At 38.7% G+C, this 18,941-nt stretch overlaps 1 protein-coding gene and 1 long non-coding RNA gene across 3 annotated transcripts; both read right to left on the bottom strand.

The window, feature by feature from the left end:
• Positions 1–699: 699 nt before the first annotated feature.
• On the bottom strand, positions 700–16,538 carry LOC132147881 (E3 ubiquitin-protein ligase RBBP6-like). Of its 2 annotated transcripts, none has more exons than XM_059557114.1 (17): positions 15,499–16,538; positions 14,991–15,090; positions 14,547–14,580; positions 9,463–9,504; positions 8,169–8,257; positions 7,995–8,091; positions 7,695–7,837; positions 7,385–7,557; positions 7,203–7,306; positions 6,740–7,110; positions 6,561–6,633; positions 6,334–6,394; positions 6,192–6,246; positions 5,741–6,112; positions 4,840–4,962; positions 2,877–4,745; positions 700–2,786 (listed from the first exon to the last, which is right to left on the bottom strand). In XM_059557114.1, the coding sequence occupies exons 1-17, from the start codon at positions 15,662–15,664 to the stop codon at positions 1,322–1,324; spliced, it is 5,337 nt and encodes a 1,778-aa protein (XP_059413097.1). In that variant the 5' UTR covers positions 15,665–16,538; the 3' UTR covers positions 700–1,321. The 2 variants fall into 2 exon arrangements, with proteins under 2 accessions (XP_059413097.1, XP_059413098.1); XM_059557115.1 differs by having other exon boundaries at positions 7,695–7,834.
• On the bottom strand, positions 9,920–10,815 carry LOC132147907 (uncharacterized). The gene is made up of 2 exons (XR_009434914.1): positions 10,590–10,815; positions 9,920–10,543 (listed from the first exon to the last, which is right to left on the bottom strand). It is a non-coding gene; the product is annotated as an uncharacterized LOC132147907 (long non-coding RNA).
• Positions 16,539–18,941: the final 2,403 nt, after the last annotated feature.

Below are 18,941 nucleotides of genomic sequence, written 5' to 3'. Positions count from 1 at the left end.
TTACAACACTTCCAAACTCATTAAATTTGAAAATACCATTTTTTATGTACATTTATAATCAAAAATATAAGGGAGGAGATTAATTAGACATTGGGGAATTTGACTAACATGGCAATTCCCTCTAATACGGAAAGGAAAACCACATAAGATTCTATCAGAAGCAGCATCACAGAAGTCGTGAAAAAGATGTGATTCTTTTGAGTTTAACTGTTTTCCTGGTTAAAGTCTTTTTAAGTGGTAGGTCAAACAAAAGTTTAATTTACGATAAAACTAAAAAAAAAAAAAAAAATCTAAGCCAACACATGCCAGATTCTTCCTTAAAATATAAATAATAGTTGAAGTACAGTCTAGTAAGGCACTTACAGTGGAAGTTAATTGGCCTTGGTAGTAGAAAAGAGTTTCAAAGGCCACAAACATTTAAAACTTCCTTTTAAATTTGTAAGAATAATCATTAGTTTGAATCGGTTAGGATTCAAAAGAGAATATGGCATCAGATAGGTGTTAAAAAAAAAAAAAAGAGCACCTAACCAATTACAAGTACATATAGGACAATTAAATATTAAAGTTAAACACTTTCAAAAATGTAATAGTTGGTACTGGTGAAGTACATGTACAATGAATAACTTTTATTGAAAAAGACAACTAGTTTCCAAGTAATCTTTATTACCAATGCATGAAAATAAACAACATAAGAAACCATTTATATTTCCTGAAAAAAATTTATTACCTTCAGAACATATGCAATTTCATTTCAGCAGATAATTTAAATTACTGTTATGAAGGTGAATTAGAATAAAACAAAAAAGTAGAGGAAATATTCACAGTGCAAAAACACTTCGTAAATCAGCTTGCCCCAATGGCTGGATGCCACTCTCCTGTTACCTCTGTAACAATATTATCATACTGTCATAATGATATGTTTCTCTCCAACTTAAACATACAAGAGATGAGGTACAAACGGGCCTTTTGCAACTCTTTGCAAATTCTGCAAATCTGCAATCACATTCACATTTCTAAAGTGCTTCCTCTACAAGTGCCACACCATGATGTAATTAGAATCTGCAACAATTTTAAATGAGAATCAAACCATTCATGAAAATTCAGAACCCAAAATAAAACCTTTATCATTAAAGTAGCTACTCTCTTACATTGGTGGGGAGAGGTTAGCGTGGTCAAAAAAAAAAGCATGTTGTTAACCATTGAGAAATCGCAAACAATGAAATCTGAACAGTACTTAAACTTCTCTGCAGAACAATATTTTTTATTTTTCAATGCTGCTTAAAGATGAGTAAATCAAACAAATGGTTAAACCTAAAATGAATTAAACACACACTTTTGCCTTTTGTTCATCTCTCTCACTCTCATCTTTTTCTTTGTCATCTTTGTCCTTGCTCTTTTTAGACTTCTTTTTCTTATGTTTGTGTTTCTGTCCTTTGAGCTCTGATTCAGACTCATTGCTCGTATGTTTCTTATGCTTTTTGTGTTTTTTGTGCTTCTTGTGTTTCTTCTTTTCCTTCTTCTCCTTTTTGTCCTTTTTCTTCTTTTTGCTGTCCTGACTGCCGGGAGAGCTGGGGCTGCTGCTGTGTCCGTGGCTGCCAGATGGGCTCGGACTCTGGCTGCCACTGCTGTCCCTCTCTCGCCCTCTCTGCTCTGTTTTGCTGTCAATGTCTGAGGTCTCGCTGTCGCTTTCGCTGTAGTCAGGGACAAACGCAGCCTCGTCTGTTTCCCGTGTTAAATCTGAGGACAGTCTTGTGGAGCGTGTAGATGGGATTTTGATGTGGTCGCCATGTGCGCCACCTTTCTCTGCATCAGTTCTAGGCTCTGGAGTCAAAGCTCTATGAGGAGTCCTGTGTTCCCGGTCCTTTGCGGAACGTACGTCAGAATGCCTAGAACCCTGGATCTCCTTAGTGCATGGCCAGTCTCCTTTGTGGTCCTCTGGCCCTGTTCGTTTTGGCTCTGGGGCATTCTGCGATGATACTCTCTTATTCCAACTTGGACTTTGTGACTCAGGAGTTTCCTCAAGAATTTTTCTTCCAGAGTCTGTGTGTAAGTCCTTTACCCTTGGTGGCGGGGAGGGCGATACTTTCCTCCTGATTGGATTTCTCTCATCTTTTAATCTAGTGCCTAAGTGGTCTCTTGCATCATCTCGATGTTCTGTTTTTCTAGTGGGGATGCCTGTAGTTGTCTCCTTTCCTGCTGGTTTTCTAGAGGTAGGTTCTGCCCTGTCAGCTTGCCTATCTCTGGAGGACTGGGAAGAAGAGCTTCGTTCACTGCCATGGTCACTGCCCTTTTCCTGTGCACGCTCTCTTTCCTGATTAGGTACACTAGGTTTCCTTTTATCAGCTGTCTCACGATCTGCAGCGCTGCTGCGGTCTTTTTCCTTCTCTCTGTCTCGTTCTCCATCTTTCTCTTTGTCAGTATCTTTCTCCTTATCACCAGATGTGGAGTCCTTGGCAGGTTTGACATCTGCCTCTTTGGAGACTGGCAGAGTTTTGTCAGCATGTGGAGACTCTTTGCCAGCTGATTTCACTTCAGTGTTCTCCCCTATAGAAGCCGATCTGGATGTGTTGATGCTGCCTGTTCTGGTGGCAACCTTAGATTCATCGTCCTCAGATTCATAGTCTTCCTTTTCCCACTTGGAACGGGGCACCTGGATCATGACAATTTCATCCTCAGCAGGGGTGGAGCTGTCATTGGTATATTCCTCCAGGGTCTTCACCACAGTCTTCTTTAGGTCAAGCTTGTCTTCATGCTTTTTGATGGGGCTTCCACCTGTAGAACTGGTGCTACCAAACATAACAAATATGAATAAGTTGATAATACAAATAAAAAAAAAATGCAAGTTGACCAGTACTTTAATATATAAATCATCTTACCTGGTGTAATCAACTAATAGGGACCCTGACCCATCGGGAGCATGAACCTTCCTCCTCAATTTTCCTCTAGACTTGTCCAGTCTGCCCTTTCCTGTGGCATGACCAGAGTCCTCAGCTGAAAGTGGCTGATCAATGCTTGTTATTCTCTTGCCAATTTCCCTGTTGATTTTAATCTTTCTTACTGGCTCTGGCTTAATGTCCATCAGACACGGAATAGCTACTTTCTCCTTTTCAATTGGTCTTTCACTCTCCAGTCTGGGTTTAGATTTTGGAGAGCTTTTAGCCACATCAACTTCTATTTTTGCTATTTTAACTGGAGGAACATCTAGGTCTTTCACAGGTGTCTTGTCATCTTTCCGTTTCTTCTTATCCGGTTTAGTATCAACTGTCCTAGCAGGCATCTTCTCCTCAGTTTTCACAGGCTTCTCTGGCTCTTTTTGGGGGACCTTCACATCTTTAACAGGAATTTTATCTGGCTTTAGAGGGTCTTTCACCAAGTCTTTCTGGCTTTTGAGCTCGTCTTTGATGGGCCTTACCTCCTGATGGTGTTTGATGGGCCTAGACTGCATCAACTTGCGTGGGAGCATGAGTTTGGACTCTAAAGATTGATGTTTGCTTGGTTCAGATTTGTGGGATGGTTCATCTTTGACTCTCTTAATGGCTGGTTCAGTGGGAGCCACTTTTTCTCGTGATGCATCAGATTCTTTCTCTCTAGCAGGTTTTGACATCTTTCCTGATGTTTCCTTCTTCTGCCCACTGTTTTCAGACTTTCGTTTAACTTTGTCAGTTTTACTTTTTGACTTCTCTTTCTTCTCTTTTACAGAAGTAGTCTTGTAGGGCACTGTAGAGCTATCCATGGGCTCATCCCTGACAGGTGTGGCATCACGACTTGAATTCATCAGCATGGAATCTTCTTTACGATCATCTTTCCTGGATTCATCCATAGAGTCAGAGTGACTGAAGAGGTCACTATCTTCTCTCTTCTTTTTGCGATGTTTTTTATGCTTCATAGACTTGGGGTCTCCAGCAGTGCTGCCACTGGGTTCTCGGTCCTTAAGAGGTTTTAGAAACTCTTTGTTAAGTCCTTTTCCTGCTCCAGTGGTGTTGACATGAAGCTGGCCATACTTCTCAGCACACTTCTCTTGGTATGTCATGGAACCTCTGCTTCTTGGTGGGACACCGTGGCTCTGAGGTGGTGGTGGATAATCCTCCCGACGCCCCCTGCTGTAGGGGGAGTTTTCCCTTGGTCGGGGAGGAGCAAAACGCTCAGGGGTATAGGGGTCTCTGTTGCCTGGAGCACGGCCTCGCATTTGACTACTTGGTGGATTGTTGTAGTTCTTGAAGTATTTATCATACCACTCCCTGTACTCTCTCTCCCACTCTCGATATCGCTCTCTCTCATAGGGGTCACTTTGGTCTATGTTGCGGCCATAATATTCCTTAGGATCATAAGGAGGGAGCTCTCTGTACCTACCTGCATATTTGCGCTCACCCTCAGTTTGAGAAGGGGGTGGGAGTTTCTTGCTGGGACTGTGATTCCTATATAGTGGGGATCTAGAGCGGGAACGATAGATTCCACTTCCCATTCCACTCATTTCCCGACCCCTGTATGATGGTGATCTACTGCGGGAGCGATGATATGTTGGAGTGCGTGACCTAGATCGATAGCTACGGCTTCGACCTCGGCCCCTGCGGGAGTATGGTGAGCGAGAGTAGGAGCGTGATCGGGAATGAGAGCGTGAGCGGGATCTTGACCGAGATCGGGAAACTGACCGAGAGTAGGAGCGTGGTGATCTGGACCGAGAGCGGGATTTGGAATACGAATATGATGAGCCACTGTAGGAGGAATCCCTGTAAGGAGATTTTGATCTGCAAAAGAAAAGTAAGCGAGAGTTAAGTTGATGCCATAAGTTGTCCATCAAAAATGACATCTTGGTGGTGAACACCTGTCAATTTTCCTAACCTAGAATAGGATCGCCTTCTCTCCTTCTGGATCTTTCTGTACTCCAAAAGTTCTTTGGCAAAGTCATTCGTAAATTCCTCAAGTTTGGAAGACTTCTCCCTGGTAACGAATCGACATTGGGAACTATTTGTCAAGGACAGAAAGAAAAATAAAACTTTGCAGTTAAAATTTGGTAATTCATTACAACATACATGATTATGAGTGGGGTAAGAACAATGATACAAATGCAATGATTCAAAAGTAACCATCAAAAACACAAAATATGACGCTACAATCAAAATCACTATCATAACGAGGAATGAGCAAACTAACAATTTTAACAATTAAATTAGGGCTACATAATTAATTGAATTTCTAATCGCGATTACAATTACAGATGCCACAATTACATAATTGTTCAAAGCAGCAATTAATCGTTCGAAGTCCACTTATATTATTCTGCATGCTTAAGATGTTTTTTTTCTTTCTACATGTTATCTTAAGGATTTTTCCATTGTTTTAATTTTAGTATAACATAATACCAAGCATATTTTTTACCTTTTTATTTAAAGTAGTAACCAATCCAATGTATAGTTGACATTTGAGGCTTAATACTTTAGAAAAGCAATATAAGTTTTTCAGTTAGTGTTTTCAGCTTGTTTATTTTCATATAAAAATATGGCATGCAGTTGCCTCAAACAAAGATGTAAATATTTAATCATAATTAATAATCGCAATTACAATTTCAAAGACATAATCAACAATTATTTTTGTCTTAATCGCACAGCCCTAAATATATCTTTCTTAAACAGTTGCTCCACCCCAAAATGAAAATTGTTCATTAATCACTTAACCCCATGGCATTCCAAAATTTTCATTTTGGGGTGGAGTAACCCTTTAATTATATTTAAGAACTACTTACTCTTCCTTCAGTCTACGCTGCTGACGGTAAAACTCCTCCTTGGATAGAAAAGGTGCTGCTGGAACAGTAGAGATGGGGTTCGCTATAGGTGGCTGTGCACCAGGAGGTACCCATTGACCAGTCACATTTGGTGGGACAGGTGGAAATAAAGGTGGTGGAATGTTGTAGGGAGGGGGAGGCTGTTGTCCTGGAGGATACTGTATAGGAAACTGCTGTGGAACACCACCAGGTGGCTGAGGCATAGGATGTGGAGGAGGAGGAAAAAGAGCAGGAGGCACATACACTGGAGGGGCTACAGGAGGAAGGTTTTGTACTGGGGGAGGCTGTGTTCTTGGTGGTCGTTCACTAGGAGCTCTCCCTCTACTTGAGGACCTGATAGAATAAATAGTGAAGAATCTGTCTCTTTTGGATGAAAATTCAATCTTTTAAGAATAAACTTCAGAATACTTACTGATCCCATGCAGGACGGCTTCCAGACGGCCTTGGTCCACTAGCCCTTGACTGTCCTAAAAAAAACAAAACCTTAAATATTAAGAGTGGCCAAGTCCACAGAAAAAACACCTGAAATTGTGCAGATATTATCTATGCATTACCTGATCTATGCATGTGGTGCTGAGGCATATTCGGCTTCCCAATTACTGGGACATGGTATCCCTAGACAACAAATAGAAGGGAGGGGGAAAGAAAAAAATATATACTAAAATGGAATAAAGGATGTATCCATATTTAATCTTAACTACTCTTGCCCATGTGATATTGCTTTATAAGTACATGTAATTCTCTTGAATTAACAAATATAAAGAATATAAAAAGTTAATACCTTCGGAATGGAAGTTGTTGAGGCAGCAGTGTCTAATGAAGGCACAACAGTAGATGCTGGGACCTCTGGTTCCCTGGGTGGAAACAATGATTCCATAAGACAAATTTGAATCCAGCATTTCATGTTTTACACAACCAGTGGATCCTCTTAAGTTCTAGAAATGCTGGGAAATTACTTACTTAGATGAAGGAGGGTCATCCTGCTTAGTAGAGTGCTGAGGAGAGTTCACCACAGGGCTATAGTTCGTTGCTGCAGGTGCACTGCTGCTGTTTACAGTGGAGCTGCTAGAAGACGGTGGGGTGCTGGAGGGCTGATGAGTGCTAACAGGAGATAAAGGGGCAGCAGGTGTGCTTTGGGGAGGGGTGCTATCAGCTGCTGAGCTTGGAACATTGGCCATCAGAGGGTCCTGCTGGCGTGAGGTTGCCAGTCTCATAGGTGGCCGCTGGGCAGGAGCTTGCGTTTGGGTTCCTTGGGCAGATGCTTGATGAGCAGCTGCAACTTTTCGAATCCTCTTGGTATATCCAGTTTCATTCCTAAAATTATTCACTGCCTGAGGTTGGAAAGAATAAGTTGTCTTAATGTTCTACTATTAACTTAGAAATGAAGTCACAACAAAATAAAATTAAGATAGGGATTTCTTACTTGGCGCAAGAATTTGTTTGCGATCAATGCATCAGGAGATACATCAGATTGTTTGCAGGTTGGGCAAACATGTTCATCAGACTCCAGCAAACACGATCGAATACCTGCAGGCAAAAGACTATGTAAGCTTTAAAAGGGCAAAAATCTAATTTTTTTAATATTTGTTTTATACAGACACTTACACTCATCACAGTAGCTATTTCCACAGCAGGGGATAACCACAGCATCTGTCATAAGATCCTTGCAGATCAAACAGAGCAGCTCGTCAGGTACTGGATCTTCTTCCTCTGAGGATGAGGACTGATTTTGGGGCAAGAATGGTGGCTTCTCTTTCTTTCCAATGGCATAGGCCTCACTAAACACAGAAAGCACAATATCATCAGCAGAACTGACATGTTGAGGCCACTACCCATTGTGGTTTTGTAAAATTGCAAAAGCTGAAAAATATGATCCTGCAACACAATCACATACAGCAAGGTCAAGTATACTCACGCATCAATAGTAGGAATGGCATATATTCCACTGTTGGTCAACATGACTCCCTTTCTGTTTGGATCATCAACCTCCACCATGAAACTCCGAGGAATTCCTGTACTTTTCTTTATCCGTTGGGGAGCTTCAAAACTTCGATCCTGCTAACGCACAGTTGATATTCAAGATTACATTTCTTCTCTGACTAAATGAGCATACTACTGGTAAAAAAATTGACACAAGCAAACAGTTGAAGCAATCATCTCCAAGCTCAAAACGACCGTCATGTAAAAGCAGCTGTGGTAATGAAAACCCAATTACCCCATTGGTTGGGCAGTTTCGGATATAATGTCCAGTTTTTCCACAACGAAAGCATGTGTAGTTTGGGGGAGGTGGACCAACAAGCTTCTTTGCGTAACTAATGAAGAGAGTTTTGTTAAAATTGACACCAATAGAAATTTAAACAACAGTCAAAGTCTTGAATGGCATACTTACTGGATTGGGTCATATTCATGGTTGGACTGAGACATCATTGCTTTTATTTTGTCTTCCTCTGATGCATTTGTTTCAGCAAGATTAGCTGTCTGTTTAACAGGCAATAAGGTTTTCACAAATAAAATCAAAATGTGGGAATGTTTAATTGAGCCCAAAAATTTTACTGAAACCTTGTCCTGTAAGAAGCAGCTTCTTGCCTACATCAGTGCGATATCTTTAAAAATATTACATTAACAGTACCAAATCAGGCCTTAAAGAAACAAAGGGGCAACAAGCTTTTTTTATTAACCTGAGCAAGAGAGCAGAAATATAGAATTCATAACGAAAAGACAAACAAGACTCCCATTGATGGCTTAATTCTAATTATACACATATATTGCCCATGGTCTAAGAGATGTTTTACCATTTGATAAATTTTATTGCAATGTGTCTTTTTTTGGGCATGTGTCAGATATATACATATGATTTCATACCAACAAATGCAATGCATTCATGGTGTAAGATGTACACAGAACTTGAATGTAATGCATCCAGGGAATCCCCCTGAAAATTTTATTTGCAACTGTACCAAAATTACAGTATATTGTGAAAAATTTACAATCACATGAAGAATAAATAACTATTAACAATATAAAGTATAATCATACCAAAGTATAATACATAATGCTGCTGGTGCCTTTAAAGTCCAGCAAGAAGAATAAATAAATTATATATAAATGAAAAGGAATTAAAAACAACTCTGGAAAAAATTCAGTGTGATCCGCAGGCTTTGATCTTCAGTGTGAGATAAACCAAGCACACACACACAAAAAAAAATTACAAAACGATTCCAGAGTGCTTAATTGTTCAATGTTAAGAGAAAAAAATAATCAGCACTTGCATTTAGGGTCATGTGAGCAAGTGGTTTAAATTTACTCCACATTGATAAAAGACAGTAAGCTCTCTTTAGAGGACAAGGCTTTCACACAAGTATCAACAATTATACAATTAACAAATGTATGAGCAGATAATAAATATTTATAAATCTTACATTTAAAAATAAAAATCTAACTGATATGCAGCATATAAAAAAGTGAAATTATCGATGTTACTATTGATAACCAAGATGCAAAACAAACAATTTCACAATAATTACAATGACTGTTGCAAACAAATATAAACTGGATGGGACTGACCACAAGATTTTTGGCAAGATATTGCTCACTTGTAGCTACATTATGGCTTGGCGAATCCAAAACACTGAGTTTGAAACAGTAGAGTGGAGTGTATAAAGTAGTTGCAGAGTTTAAAATACCTTTGAAAGCAGGGCCAGTGAAATGGACGAAGAATCATCAATCTGTCATTGGAAAAAAACATTAAAACAAAGAGGGGTTTCACCACCATGACAAGGCACAAATATCATGCCCAACAGAGAGAAATTGGACAAATAATAAAATAAATCTTTAAAATGAACACTAAACAAACACAAAACAATTAGTATATTTACAGCAAGGCTATGTCCTATTGGACACATATGAAATAAGTGTTTAAAAATGTCAACTTCAGGCTGTAAATTAGACCTTTACATATTTTATCTAAAGGTCAATACCAATTAATGGATATTTCTTAGCTTTAACTGTTATAAACTGTGGGGATAACAATGTATTATCATAACTATTTTCCACAGGTTGAGCCAACAACTTGTAACCCAAGAAAGAGGTCCAAAAACAAAACAAAAAAACCTATGGAGAGTGAACACACAGGGCCTTAAGAAAGATGTGAGCGAATTAAATACTGATGTTTTATTGTAAAACCTTGCAGTAAATCATATAAAAATAATGCAATTTATTCATATAGAAAATATAACTAATACAACAGGCCATATAGGATATGAATTTCGCATTTGAATCTTTTCACTGGAATGTTGTGAAACTGTTCTACAAAATGTGCCTCGTAGTGGGGTCACAGTTTTTATAGGTAGTTTGGGTCTCAACATCACACAAGTACATGGGAGACAATCAAACTACAAGTGCAATCACAAAAATGAATGAATATATAAATAGTAAAGCATTATAGCATAGTATATGTTCAGCTTTCACATGAGGGATCCCAGTAGCTGTTTTGCAAACATTTGAAATAAGACATCAAATATAGAAGACAAGTACAAAAAGTCACACGTTTAAAATATGAAAAGGCAGATTGCTGTGGGGCACTGAGGTACAATGTTAAAAAAAGTGTTGGAAAAATAGTGTTAGAAAAAAAAAGACAAGTGAACATTGTGTAATTCACCATATCAGAATGACAAATATTAGCTGAAACTACAACCTCTTGTTACAAATGTGCCTAAGAATCATTGATATAGACATTTTACCAATTATCATTATAAAGAAAGAAATCTCACTATAAAAACCAAATGAAGACAAATGTATAGTATAGAACTACACAATACTGTTGACAGTTGGTCAGGAATTTCAGCCAAAGCTGTCCATGCTCCTTCATTTGACTACAGCTTGTGAAGTAACACAAGTTATAATCAGCAATGTAAGAGAAGAACTCAAGTATGACCAGAATAAATGTTCAAATAGTAACATTACTTAAAATTCAAAATTTTTTGCTCATCAAATAATATAGTTAGTAAACTGCATATTTTTAATCAAAACCTACATTGGACAAGACACAATTTAAACAACAATTAGCACTTTTGAAGTAAAATATTGAAGTATTTTGATTTAATGTGTGTGTGTGTGTGTGTATATACACACACGTATGCGCACACACACTAAATCAAAATACAGTCGTGGCCAAGTTTTGAGAATTACATAAATATTGGAAATTGGAAAAGTTGCTGCTTAAGTTTTTATAATAGCAATTTGCATATACTCCAGAATGTTATGAAGAGTGATCAGATGAATTGCATAGTCCTTCTTTGCCATGAAAATTAACTTAATCCCAAAAAAACCTTTCCACTGCATTTCATCGCTGTCATTAAAGGAGCTGCTGAGATCATTTCAGTAATCGTCTTGTTAACTCAGGTGAAAATTATGTCAGGCTGATTGGGTTAGAATGGCAGACTTGACATGTTAAAAGGAGGGTGATGCTTGAAATCATTGTTCTTCCATTGTTAACCATGGTGACCTGCAAAGAAACGCGTGCAGCCATCATTGCATTGCATAAAAATGGCTTCACAGGCAAGGATATTGTGGCTACTAAGATTGCACCTAAATCAACAATTTATAGGATCATCAAGAACTTCAAGGAAAGAGGTTCAATTATTGTAAAGAAGGCTTCAGGGCGTCCAAGAAAGTCCAGCAAGCCCCAGGATCGTCTCCTAAAGAGGATTCAGCTGCGGGATCTGAGTGCCACCAGTGCAGAGCTTGCTCAGGAATGGCAGCAGGCAGGTGTGAGCACATCTGCATGCACAGTGAGGCCAAGACTTTTGGAAGATGGCCTGGTGTCAAGAATGGCAGCAAAGAAGCCACTTCTCTCCAAAAAAAACATCAGGGACAGATTGATCTTCTGCAGAAATTATAGTGAATGGACTGCTGAGGACTGGGGCAAAGTCATTTTCTCCGATGAAGCCCCTTTCCGATTGTTTGGGGCATCTGGAAAAAGGCTTGTCCGGAGAAGAAAAGGTGAGCGCTACCATCAGTCCTGTGTCATGCCAACAGTAAAGCATCCTGACACCATTCATGTGTGGGGTTGCTTCTCATCCAAGGGAGTGGGCTCACTCACAATTATGCCCAAAAACACAGCCATGAATAAAGAATGGTACCAAAACACCCTCCAACAGCAACTTCTTCCAACAATCCAACAACAGTTTGGTGAAGAACAATGCATTTTCCAGCACGATGGAGCACCGTGCCATGAGGCAAAAGTGATAACTAAGTGGCTCGGGGACCAGAATGTTGAAATTTTGGGTCCATGGCCTGGAAACTCCCCAGATTTTAATCCCAGTGAGAACTTGTGGACAAACAAAAACCCACTAATTCTGACAAACTCCAAGAAGTGATTATGAAAGAATGGGTCGCTATCAGTCAGGATTTGGCCCAGAAGTTGATTGAGAGCATGCCCAGTCGAATTGCAGAGGTCCTGAAAAAGAAGGGCCAACACTGCAAATACTGACTCTTTGCATAAATGTCATGTAATTGTCGATAAAAGCCTTTGAAATGTATGAAGTGCTTGTAATTATATTTCAGTTCATCACAGAAACTGAAACTAAGATCTAAAAGCAGTTTAGCAGCAAACTTTTTGAAAACTAATATTTCTGTAATTCTCAAAACTTTTGGCCAAGACTGTACTTAAATTAGAATGTGAATTAACAGAACTCAATTTTATGTACGGTTTTAACAAGAGCAGGGAATTGAAGTTACATCATATTACTAAAAGTATTTTTTTTTCCTTTAAAGGGGTCATATGATGCGATTTAAATTTTTCCTTTCTCTTTTGAGTGTTACAAGCTCTTGGTGCATAAAGAAGATCTGCAACGTTGCGAAGACTAAAGTCTCAAATCCAAAGAGATATTCTTTATAAAAGTGAAGTTAGCCACATCCTCCTTAAAAAGGCTTGTTCTAACACACCCCAACGATGTGGGAAGATTTGCATAACACCACCAAAATGTTCACACAAAGGCGGCATAATTTTGATTCTCGCTGCAGTACTGTTTGCTGCCGCCACTACCGCCATGTCGTGGAGACACTGTTTCGTTGTGAAACAAATACTTTCTTTTGTCTTCCGAAAGAGGAAAAAACTAGAAATCAGTGGTTAAATTGCATTTACAACACTGTTCCAGAACAGTGCAGTCCAAATATTCAGATGTGTACAGCGCATTTTACTGAGGACGAGGACTGTTTCCTGTGAGAGTAGCCTACAACACAGTGTGTTTCTAAGTGGGGCACTTCCAACTTTGCAAGGACAGTCTGGTGCTTCTGACTCACAGCCTGTAAGTATGTTTTTATATTTAAAGGATTTGCCACTGATGATTCAAACGCAAGTATAATGCAGTGTAGAGAAGAATTGTTTGTCATTTCTCCAATCACAAATGCAGACATTGGTTTTTGTCTACGCAGCGTGATACGCAACGCGTAAAAATCGATATAATCAGTAATTATGACCGCACCGGATGCAACAAATGCCTCGTTTGTAATGTTTTGTCTGGTCGTGCCGGGACACAGGGCATCACAGTATGTTAAGGGGCATAACATTTCTGTCACACGCCTGAGGCATTCGTTCAATCACAACAAACTGGACAGCTGACCAATCAGAGCACACCTCACTTTTCAGAACGAGCAGCTTTGTAAAAATTTATGCATTTCAGAAAGGCAGGGCATAGAGGAGCAACAATAATGTACATAGTGGAAAATGTGTTTTTGAACCTTAAAAAGACATACACATTGCATTATGCCAAATACACAAAAAGTTACTTTTAGCAGCATCGTATGACCCTTTTAATGAAAATTAAATAATTGAAACCGCATGAGAGCCAAGTTTAATTTGATTATCTCTTAAATGCCAATAGCCAGTTACCTAAACACACACTGAGCCAAGTCAAGAACAAGTGGCCAGTATAAAAATAAACAAAAACATTCTTGTGTAGTTAGTCCAGGGGTAGGCAAGTTGGGTCCTAGAGAGCAGCAGTCCTGCAGAGTTCAGCTTCAACCCTAATCAAACACACCTGAACAAGCTCATCGATGTCTTCAGGATTACTAAGACTACAGGCAGGTGAGGGGTTTTTTCCAGGGTTGGAGCTGAACTCTGCAGGACTGCGGCTCTCCAGGACCAAACTTGCCTACCCCTGAGTTAGTCCAAGGCAAGACTCATTATGTTTTAGGTAACACACACACATATATATAAAATATCAATGTCTCTCTCACACATCCACACAACTAAATTATTTCTTATAATAGCAACTGAGTAAACATGAGTAGTCAGACACTGAAGCTCTATGATAGAAGGTGAAATTAATAAATAACACAATGCATGTTTTTTTATTTAAAAACAAAAAACAGACAGCTTTTTACAGATGTGTCACTTTAAGGACAAACAAACTGAAAATTGGCCATGTTCAAAAATTATATAGATCAATATGATCTTACACTAGACCGTACAACAGATTTCATATTTGTGGAGAACTTATTCAATGTGAAACACAGTGTATTAGCATGCGCACAGACCTCTGTACACACTGGTAATTGTATAAAAACATGGAAATCAATGCAACAGCTTTAGCGAATCACACAATATAAACATTCAGCTCAACAAACTTTGTTATCTTCAAACAGGTTTCAAAGACAACATTGAGGAGCATGAGGAAAGTTCCCTAAATGATTTCAAGACAAAGCAACTGCTGAGGAGTTTGAAAATGTGTGTAATGAGACAAGGAAATGAGGTGTTTTTACATACTGCTTTTGAAGATCCACTTGGTTCAGATCGATCGCTGCAAAACATTAAAAAAAAAAAAGGTTAACTTCCAATTTAAAAGTATATCCACCCCCCACAATCAAAGACTTATAACTTAAATTCACTGCAATTTAACACTCAAACGGCTTAATTGAAATTACATGCATTACAATCTTAAGTCGGCTAATACTCAATGTACAAATAATTTATTTTTAAGATCACAGCAGTTAAGCTACAGTAAGTTAACCCTTTTAAATCAAGACATTTAACAGTTCAAATTGATCATTTATCAGTTGAAAAGTCTCCAGTTAAACTTCTAGTGAACTTAAAATTCATTGAATAAAATGATTAATATTGAAAACGACTTCATTTTCTAGACTTCAAACTGAACTAAATACTAAATGTAAACCCAGAGCAGATGTCAACAGTAAGTATTAATGTACTTACATGACAAATGTTTTGCTTGTCGACTTCAGCCCTCCAATAGGGATCCGTCTAATGATAACAGACGAGTTTTTAGGGATGAGGGCTCCATCATCAGTGTATTCTGCAAACATGGGCAACAATGACAAGAACATTAATCAACGTGGCACATTCTCCATCCACTTGTCTATACAAGTTACAAGGCTAGGAAACCAAAGCACACGTCGTAAACAAGTAACGTTACATGCGAAACAAAGCCTTCACTACACAAGTGAAGCTTAGTCAACGTTTATATTGAATTAATAACCACTGATACATTTTTTTTTTTTTTGCAAAACAAAACTCAACGTTTGAGTACAGTGACAATGCTGGAGGCTGTCAGGATTTGGCCTTGTTAGGTCGGTTAGCACACATCAGCTTCGAGCTAGAACTGATAAAACCCTTTCCCAAACATATATACGTACTCTTTAAAACCTCGTTAATTCATAGCAAACTAAAAACGGTGTATAAAATACGTGTCAAGCCATCTTACCTTCTTTAGTCTGCGCGTTGGTGATCTGCAGGTCGCAATCCGCGGCCTTCAGCTTTTCTCGGCCCATGATCTGTCGTTTCAGATCACTGAGCGTGATGTGAAGGCCATCGAAGGTCACCGTGTCGTAGTTCAGTTTAGAAGAAAACTTGTAATGGACACAAGACATGTTTAAACAATCCTCGTGGTCAGACACCACCACCACACACAACCAAACTCAACTAACGTTACAACTCGCACGACCGCCTGGGCTCTCCCAGCGATCACCCTTTACTCAGTGTCAGTTTATCAGCTTAACAGTTTAATAATAGTCATGTTTGTTCATCATCTCTCAACACTCTTAAATTAAGAGAGTCACCACTAAAGGAGGGTCGTGTGGAATGTGCCTCACGTGAATAACTGAAAAATACCAAGTGTTCAAAGAGACCGTGATCAAGTGTAACACGCAATCTTAAAGACGCGAGTGACTTTGAGTCCACGGAAGCCAGAAATAACGTTACTCCTGCGGTTTCTCAGTGTCCCGGGACCATATGGCGGTTAGCCGCGAGCTGTCCGTGTGAGGTCCGACTCTGAGAAGGAAATATACAGTTCATATAGTGTCCGATTGGGTGAACGTGTAGAGTCCGGTCAAATAACGTTATGTCTCCGCAATGTCCGCATCAGAGTCCCTCCGAAATGTTTGTTCGGTGTAGTCCAAATCTCAAGAAAACACAAACCCGACGTAGTATGAAGCAAGGCCTGAAACACAATGTGGCTAGCAGCTAGTAAGTGTGATCAACCTAAAATGGCGTCCATCACACAATAACGTTACAAAAACAAAAGACTACAGCAAAACCATTAGAAAACGCGAACACAAAACGAGCCAGCAAAACGGTTCTCCTTTTGTCAAAATACTGCCCCGGTAATCCAGTCGCCCCGTCCTCAACTCTGACGGCCACAGAGATGTTTAAAGCACACTTTGATCGTACTGACTACACTGGGTTGCGAAAACAACCTAACGGCTGCACGCGCACTCGAGGGGTTTCCGGAGAGAGCGCAGGGGCTGAGAATAAAGACGTCACTAGGAGGGGCCCCGAGTGCGCATGCGCAGACGCTACCAGTTGCGGGAGGTCACCGTGGATTGTAAAGTAATAAAACAATGCTAAACATGCCGTAGAACATTAAAACAAAACAATAAATGTAAACTTTATACATAGATTGTATGTTTTTAAATGCACTGGTCGTTTTCAGGTTGGTTGATTTCATAAAAAGCCAGATTTTTTTGCTGATTTAATAGCCTAGGCCTAACATTACAAATAAATGTGTATATAAATATGATAATAACATTGCTTTAACGCATTTGTGCTACAGTCATCAAAAAAATTAATAAAATAGGCAAAAAAAGTGCATGAATCAAAAATGGACAGCCCAAACTTTTTTTTTTTTTTGACAATTTCAAACTAAATTTACAGTTCAAACAAAATCTTACAAAAGTCATACTTTGATTAAATCTTTGGGTGATTCTTTGCTTGAAATGTAATAATAGGCTAATTATTACATTTAATTTGTAATCATTTAGTGAATTATTTAGAAATTCCTTTAAATTCCTTTAATTGTAGCCTTTTTACTGTAAGATGTTTCTACGAAAATAGCCGAAACCTCTCCAGTTTATGATTTATGACCACCAGAGGGCGGTCTATATTTACAAATTCTCATTACTTGTACTTTTTGTACATTTTGCACATTGTGAACCCAACAAATGAAAACTGTTTCTATTATAACACTTATGGTTATATTATAGTTATATGTCAATCATAGGCAATACTATTAGCTAAATACTAAGAAACAGGCTTCTTAATTTTTATAGGCCATTTACAGAGGAAGATAATTCATCTTCATTTTTTACTTAATCAAAATGCTAATCCGTTGCAAAACTGTTGCACTAAGAGAAACAATGAGTCCCTAACTCTAATATTGTTTTGAGAACATTACAGTAATTTTAGCTCACCAATCCCTGTCCATATGTGGGACTGAATCATTGTCGTGATAAGAAAGCTAAGTCAACCAATGCCAGCAAATGTTTTAATTTCAGAAAGCATCTGTGCACTATTTATTCTTCTGCATGGCTCTACAGTATGGAGATTTACTCAGGTTTAGGCTTATTGTGTTCTTGAGGCATAAGTAAAATATAGAACATAAATGAGAATAGTTTTATTCCCCCTTGCTGTTATCTGATAAATTACAAATGTGTTCGACTGATACACTAAAGAACCCTTGGGTAAATCAGTCCCAGCTGCTTATGCAACAAGTGTTAATATGTGTGCAGATCCATTTTCTGCATTTGGAAAACACATTTAAAGGTGTAGTACCATTACTGGTACATTATTTTTGTTGGATGCTCCCAATTAAGTGTACTAATGCAGCCATTACTGGCTACAAGTGCATGAGCACAATAATTTGCTAAACTATTGCAGCCAAACAGCTCTGGCCACATTGAATGTCTTTAATATTTATCCCAAAACTTTCATTAGCACTTCACCTTGGTGTCATTCGTTTCTTCTTGTAAAGGCTGAATAAAACCAGTCATATTTTCTCTCTACCTCCCTCTTTCTCCAAAGGTCGATAATCTGCTTGGGGCAGTCTTGACCTATGGAATAACTCATGAATATATGATCTGCCTGAAGCAAAAAATAAATAAAAAAAATACTTCACCCTGGGTTCAGTCAGGCTGCTCACTCTTACCAACACATATAAACGTGTGAGATGTCTGCAGTGATGCACTCTCTTCTGTTGCCCCTGAGCACAGGAACATTTGGCTGTCTGCTCAAACTCTAATTTTCTCAGAAGGAAGGAGTGACTGATGGCCACCTACTTGTTTGCCATTTATTATCTGCTCCCCAGCAGCCCAGAGCAGTCTTTCAATCCCCCGGTTTAACCTCAGACTGTTTTGCCCAGCCAATCACTGTAAATCCAGTTCATTTTGCTCAAACACTGACCTTCAGGGGACACAGTGCGTGGATGTGCTGTGAGCTTTAACACATACATGAATTTGGTTGTTAGGTTTTTGTCTGGGAGGTCCTGTGGGAGGGGAAATTCAAATCATTCCACTTCAAAGAATGACATGGGTTTTTTATTTATTTTTTATTATTATATTTCATTTTAGTTTCACCCACACATCTTTTAATGTGGTGAGTGGAACTCCCTGTAGAGAAGGAAAAAAAGGTAATTGTTGTTTTACTGTAATGTATCAGTTGTTTCTCTTTAGGCAGCAATGAGATGAAACGGAAAGCCATTTTTCCACTTCTCCTGAGAAAAAGACCTCAATAAAACTAAAGTAAGCAATCAAAAGTAACATTTTTCATCAGATTCTTCCAAAAAGTTATCTGTGCTGTTATCCACAATAATTTAATGGTTCTTTACTCTATTACAATAATTGGTATTTGTTTCAAGCTTTATTTTATGTAATT

The sequence above is a fragment of the Carassius carassius genome, chromosome 1 (assembly GCF_963082965.1).
Source record: "Carassius carassius chromosome 1, fCarCar2.1, whole genome shotgun sequence".
NCBI classification, from domain to species: Eukaryota; Metazoa; Chordata; class Actinopteri; order Cypriniformes; family Cyprinidae; genus Carassius; species Carassius carassius.
The sequence above is the reverse complement of the archived record's forward strand: the minus strand, read 5'-3'. Positions and strand labels throughout refer to the sequence as shown.

Excerpts from the sequence above, each read along its gene's own strand:
- LOC132147881 (XM_059557114.1), bottom strand. The coding sequence starts at position 15,664 with ATGTCTTGTGTCCATTACAAGTTTTCTTCTAAACTGAACTACGACACG. Across the intron at positions 8,258-9,462 it reads CACTGGCCCTGCTTTCAAAG|ACAGCTAATCTTGCTGAAAC; the intron begins GTATTTTAAACT and ends CCTGTTAAACAG. Across the intron at positions 6,634-6,739 it reads GATGACCCTCCTTCATCTAA|GGAACCAGAGGTCCCAGCAT; the intron begins GTAAGTAATTTC and ends GTTTCCACCCAG.